This window comes from Megalobrama amblycephala, linkage group LG22 (assembly GCF_018812025.1).
Source record: "Megalobrama amblycephala isolate DHTTF-2021 linkage group LG22, ASM1881202v1, whole genome shotgun sequence".
NCBI lineage: Eukaryota > Metazoa > Chordata > Actinopteri > Cypriniformes > Xenocyprididae > Megalobrama > Megalobrama amblycephala.
Window position 1 is genome coordinate 10,943,070 of NC_063065.1, and position 6,670 is coordinate 10,949,739.

Sequence of the window (6,670 nt, forward strand, 5' to 3'; positions counted from 1 at the left end):
TAATATTTTATCAGTTATTATCATGAAATGTAAACACACTTATGTGTGCATATGCTCATTTATATGGACTGCAATGTTTTTTCAATGTTCATGAGTGTATGTGTGTGTGAGTGGAGGGCTGGGGGTGTAGCAGACCTATTGACTCCTGAATGGATGAAATAAAGACCAGCACATGGGAATGAGGTCTTGGCTCTTGGTGGGGACGGAGTATTGAGATGCACTGGTGTGGGATTAATCCTCCATTCAGTCTCTCCTCCACTCGGCCGTTCTTGCCACAAAGGGCCCCACCCTGTGTATGAAGGGTTTCCGTGACGACCCCTAACCTGGCATTTTGCACTGCTATTCCCAACCACTTTATGAGAGCACACAGTTACTTTGTTCAATATTTACTCCTCCTCATATCCCTCAGATACCCCCTCCCTTCCAAAAACACTTGGACATATTACATAGGGTAGTGATGAGTGAAGTGCCCCCACGGGATATTAAGCTGGAAGAGGAAATGGATCCGTTTCTAAAACACAACATGCAGCATACAATCAAAATTCTGTATAGCCATTACCTGACATTTTCATTTAAAGTGATTTAGGGAGAGTATGGAACTCCTCTCAATCACCACAAGGAACCTGTTTAGTGTCTCAAACCCCTTGGACGCTGCCTTTTTTCCCACACAGTGTCTCCACCTTAACACTAGGGCATTAGAAATGGTGAGCGCCCCCTGCTGGCCTCACTGCTAACACCTTTTCTTCACCGGTAGGTCTCTCACCTGGCAGGTTTAGCACTGCTTAGCTTCAGTAACCAATCGAGAGCTGTTAGGCAGCGTTGTTTTAATATTATTTATGTTCTACTATATTAATATAATTAATATTTTAATTTAGCTTTTATTTTATATTTTAAGTTTAAGTTTACGTTTTAGTAATTTTATGTACTTTTGTCAGATAGTTTTTGAGGTTTTTATATTTCTATTTAGCTTTGATTTATGTTTTTATTTCAGTTTTAGTTTTAGTAGTTTTAGTACTTCAACCTATTTATTTTTATTTAGTTGCGAACGCCAAGGCAGCATTTCTTGTCCATCTAATATCTATATATTATTTCAGAAACGATTTTTTTAAATAGTTTTAGTAACAATAACAACACTGCTGCAAGGTGATATAGTTTATTAAATATAAAAAATAAAAATATAAAAAATAGTTATAAAAATATAAAAATAGTTATATTAAATATAAAAAAAATATATTTGTGTTTTTGAATATCGGTAAATTGCTCCATTTGTTTTAAATACATTTATACAATTTATTAATTGCAATATTATTTGGCAAAAAACAATGGTTTGATAATTTAGGTTTTGGGTACGTTTACCTTTTACATTCTTGTAGTTGAATAAATTGTTTTGTGTTGCATAATTTTTTTTTAACAGTTTACATTTTGCTGAAAGAATTCTATAATATGGTATAACATCCTATTCCATGTTTCAATTTACACCATATAGTGTGACAACATGCCCCACAACAATCAATGTGTTCTTAATAAACTATATTTTATACCTAGTCAGAAACAGAGTATATAAATGAAAGTTCAAGAGCGGTCACGCCCATATAATTAAATATTCAAAGTTTCAGTCCTGAGACTGTGTATGACTTAATCTCAAAATCAGAAAGAACTCTCAAAAATACCACGAAATTAATCTTTGATGAACGCGGGAGCTGAGATTTTAACTGTTGATTATGAATATGAAACTTTTTTGACTCAGGCTTGAAGCTGTCACTGGCTGCTCACCACTTCCTGGAAGTGGTACACTGAGGAACTGCTCGAGACACTTCATGAGAAACTTTGGCATTTAGTAGATGTATTAAACTCATACTAAGTATATCTTTTTTTTTTTCATAGAGAGCGAGTGACGTTTGTCATCGTCGATTTTACTGTCTCAGCGCGTCAGGATTTCCATCATGGATGAATCGCGTGAAATATGAAAGTGAAACATTTGAATGAACTTCTCATAGTTTCAATGTGAGTTTTAATTATGCCAATATAATATTGTGATGGCTTCCTCACCCGAGAGACTCCACCATCCGGGTAAGTTTCATGTTTATATACTGTATCAATCTATCAAAACAATCTATCAATCAATCTATCATCCGTTTACACTCTCAGAAAAATGTGCATAAAATATATTTTTACCTTATCTAATTATTTTCACAGAGTGATTATTAAATTATTATCAAGTTGTTTAAGATACCCCATATGGCTCAACTTACCCCTAACCTGATATACTGGTCCTGGAGATCTTTTCTATTATTATATGTCTGCCTTATCATTTAAATTGCTAGGAAACATTCTGAAATCTAAGTGGACAACCCAAATAAACAATGGCTCATCTTACCCCACTCTCCCTATAGGACCAGGGGAGAAGCCATCTGTGAAGACCCGGCTCCTGTCTTCACAGATGCTTCTGGTGGATGCCCTCTATCACCTGAGCCCTCTGCTAGACTGTGTTATATCAGTAGGGCTGCTCTCTAGAGAAAACCGTTATGAAATTGACGCTGAGCGAACGCCACCCAACAAAGCGCGAAAACTTCTAGAGATTGTTGACGCTCAGATGGACGAAAGCAGTGCCTCTAGATTCATGGAGTGTCTGAAGAAATGCAAGAAACATTACCCGCGTCTACGAACCTGGTTGGCAGAAGAAGGTATGCTATATCATCATGCATAAAGCTGTGTTCTGTCTTAAAGGGTTGGTTCACCCAAAAATGAAAATTCTGTCATTAATTACTCACCCTCATGTCGTTCTACACCCGTAAGACCTTCGTTCATCTTCAGAACACAAATTAAGATATTTTTGATGAAATCCGATGGCTCAGTGAGGCCTGCATTGCCAGCAAGATAATTAACACTTTCAATGCCCAGAAAGATACTATAAACATATTTAAATCAGTTCATGTGACTACAGTGGTAACAACTTTAATATTATAAAGCGACGAAAATACATTTTGTGTGCCAAAAATAACAAAATACCGACTTTATTCCACAATATCTAGTGATGGGTGATTTCAAAACACTGCTTTATGAAGATTCTAAGCTTTACGAATCTTTTGTTTCGAATCAGTTGTTCGGAGTGCCAAAATCACATGATTTCAGTTAACGAGGCTTCGTTACGTCGTAAGTATTTTGAAACTTCAATAGTCCATGTGACTTTGGCAGTTTGATACACGCTCCGAACCACTCATTTGAAACAAATGATTCGTAAAGCTTCGAAGCTTCATGAAGCAGTGTTTTGAAATCGCCCATCACTAGATATTGTTGAATAAAGTCGTTATTTTGTTATTTTTGGTGCACAAAAAGTATTCTCGTCGCTTTATAATATTAAAGTTGAACCACTGTACTCACATGAACTGTTTTAAATATGTTTTTAGTAGCTTTCTGGGCACTGAAAAAGGGAGTGTTATTGCTGGTGATGCAGGCCTCACTGAGCCATCGGATTTTATCAAAAAAATCTTAATTTGTGTTCTGAAGATGAATGAAGGTCTTACAGGTGGAACGACATGAGGGTGAGTAATTAATTAAATCATTTTCATTTTCGGGTAGACTAACCCTTTAAGTAGTCAACCTCATGTCGTCCCAAACTGTCGTTTATCTTCGGAACACAAATTAAGGTATTTACTTTTAGATTTAAGGCTCCGGTATACTTCAAACGAGCTTCTGTTTCGTTCTTCGTTTAGGAGAAAAACGAAGTTCGAAATGCGTGACCAGCGATATACTGTAAACGAACATCTGACGCCGCCCACACTGCTAAGAGTGACGTTTAGATGAATATGTAAATATGTGTCGTGCACTTTCTTCCCAGTAACAAAATAAACAACAAAAATGAGAAAACAGTAAGCATTTAATATAGAAAGCATAAGAAAAGCGTCTGATCATAACAGCATGGGAATGTTAGCACTAGCTCTGCAAAGTAGCACTCCAGTCACGTCATGTCTTCATATAGCACTTTATTCAATGGATTGCTTAAAATCAAGCAGCTTTACAGTATCAAACCTGAAAAACAGTGTTAGTGCCTCATTTTTTTACAAGCACAACTTCATTTTGTACTATAAAGCAGCTATCTAGTCTGTTCATGTCTTCACCCGCAGAGCTCTTACCTCAACAAACTCTACAGATCAAATGAGTCAGAGATGCGGTCCATGCAAGTGGAGGCGGAGCCTCAGCGCACACCTCCTGTTACGTTATCGTCACTGACCAATGGTAGTACGAAGGTGTTTTGGTGCTGAAACAAACTTTTCCTGAAAGTTCGCTTTGGCAAGCCGTTTTGAACTTCCAAAAAGAACACAAAACGAACTTCGTTTTGGCCTGATTTTGTTCGAATTGACGTCACATCAGTTCTTTCTTCTATTTCGTTTGAAGTATACCGGGGCCTTTATGTATGTGTACTTTTATATTTTTAAGCTCTAAATAACAACAACGATAATAATACTGTAATAGATAATATATCAGATTTTTAAAATATTTCTATTGTTGAGACCCATTCAAAAGTATGGAATGTGTAACATTTAAAAACTTGCAGAAATTGAGAAGAAATAATTAAATTAAATTTAAATGTAATTTATTTACAGTAAAGTTGACCCCTTACAGTCTTACCCTCTTCTTTCTTTCTTGACATATGTGACCTTAAAGTAATCCAAAAGTAATCAGATTACATTACTTTCATATTGTGGTACTTGGATTACGTTACTGAAGTAATTTGTATCTGTAACGGAAAACATTTTTAAAGTAATCCTCCCAAGCCTGTTAAAATAGTCAACATGACTACAGTGGTTCAACCTTAATGTTACGAAGCGTCGAGAATACTTTTTGTGCGCAAAAACAAAACAAAAATAACGACTTTATTTAACAATTTCTTCTCTACCCTGTCAGTCTCCTACGCAATTGACGCAGTGCGGCGCTTGTGTTTACATCCGAATGCCGGCTCACAGTATTGGCCGACGCTGTTTGCGAGAGCAGCACGACGTATGCGTGTGATGCTGACACTGGAGCCGGACAATACTGAGTTGGCCCTCTGATGTAGAACATGGAAGCTCTGCAATGTGTCTTCAACATAAACAGTGTAGGAGACTGACAGGGTAGAGAGGAAATTGTTGAATAAAGTCGCTGTTTTTTTGTTTTTGCGCACAAAAAGTATTCTCGTCGCTTCATAACATTAAGGTTGAACCACTGCAGTCACGTTGACTATTTATATTTTATGTCTTTACTACTTCTCTGGACCTTGAATGTAGTATTTTCATTGCTTTCCATGGGAGATAAAACTCTCAGATTTCATCAAATATTTGTGTTCCGAAGATGAACGAAGGTCTTACAGGTTTTGGAACGACATGAGGTTGAGTAATTAATGACAGAAATTTCATTTTTGGGTGAACTAACCCTTTAAAGCATAAATGCAGTAGCATGATGTGAATACTAACACGTTTTGTGCTCTCAAATTAGATCAGTTCCAATCAGCGGGTGTTCAGCAAGGTCCAACAGGTAGGATGTTACATATTCTCTGCATTTTCAGTTTTGCTAAATGTTCATGTAAATGTCTCCTAGTCCTCACCATTGTCATGTCTCCATGCAGAACGTCATCTACAGGCTCGGCTTAGTGTTCTGTGTTCACGCCTGGGCTGTTCTGTTCTTCCAGTCTCCTACGATCTCTTCTCCAGAGGCATTCTGACTCAGTTGGAGCTGGAAAATATCGAAGCAATACTCATCCCAACCAAGCAAGCAAAAACCCTGCTGTCCATCTGCCTGAAGAAAGGAGAAAAAGCATGCAAGAGCTTTTACACAGCGCTACAAAATGAGGACAAACAGCTAGCCGAGGAACTTAACGGTCAGCAGAAATGTTATCTAAATGGAGAAGATCAAAATGCATGCACTATTATAATCTAAATGCATGCAATCAATTATTATGCCACAAAAAAGTAATAAGCATCTGTTAAAACTCTTAATATTGTTTCAGCTAGAAATTCAGTCACATGTTATAATTTTTTCTTTAAATTTTTGCATTTTTCAGTGAATAGTTTAGTGGAAGACCTTAATAAAGAGCCTGAAAGCAACAGTGTGCAGATGGCAGTGGAGGAAACCAGAGGTCACTTGAGGGCAGCTTTACCTCTGTCAGGTGATTTATATTTCAACATTACTCAAAATATGACTTGTTGTAAGAAATATACTGTATATGGCGAATAAATTTGCTAAAAGGTAATTAAAGGTGCCCTAGATTATGTTTTTAAAAGATGTAATTTTCAGAACAAAATACCCCATAGATTTTTTTTAATTAATTTTTTTAACTGCCTATTTTGGGGCATCATTATAAACGCGCCGATTTTATGCTGCGGCCCCTTTAAATCCCGTGGTCCACGCCCACAGAGCTCGCGCTTGCCTTGAACAGTGTCTTAACAAAGTTTACACAGCTAATATAACCCTCAAAATGGATCTTTACAAAGTGTTCGTCATGCATGCGGCATGCATGCGTCGGATTATGTGAGTATTGTATACTGTTATATTGTTTACTTCTGATTTTGAATGAGTTTGATAGTGTTCCGTGGCTAACGGCTAATGCTACACTGTTGGAGAGATTCATAAAGAATGAAGTGTTTGTGCATTATACAGACTGCAAGTGTTTAAACATGAAAATAGCGACGGCTCT

General features: G+C 36.9%; 1 protein-coding gene across 2 annotated transcripts in view; it reads left to right on the forward strand.

The window, feature by feature from the left end:
- The first annotated feature begins 1,618 nt into the window (after positions 1–1,618).
- LOC125257755 overlaps positions 1,619–6,670 on the forward strand; it is a 9,012-nt gene continuing 3,960 nt past the window's right edge. Inside the window, exons 1-5 of one of the 2 annotated variants that reach the window (XM_048174407.1) lie at positions 1,619–2,070; positions 2,394–2,684; positions 5,473–5,511; positions 5,666–5,854; positions 6,038–6,142. In XM_048174407.1, the coding sequence (XP_048030364.1) occupies positions 2,037–2,070; positions 2,394–2,684; positions 5,473–5,511; positions 5,666–5,854; positions 6,038–6,142 (658 nt within the window). In that variant the 5' untranslated portion in view covers positions 1,619–2,036. Of the gene's footprint in view, positions 2,071–2,393; positions 2,685–5,472; positions 5,512–5,602; positions 5,855–6,037; positions 6,143–6,670 lie in introns of both variants that reach the window. The other variant, XM_048174405.1, reaches the window with a different exon arrangement.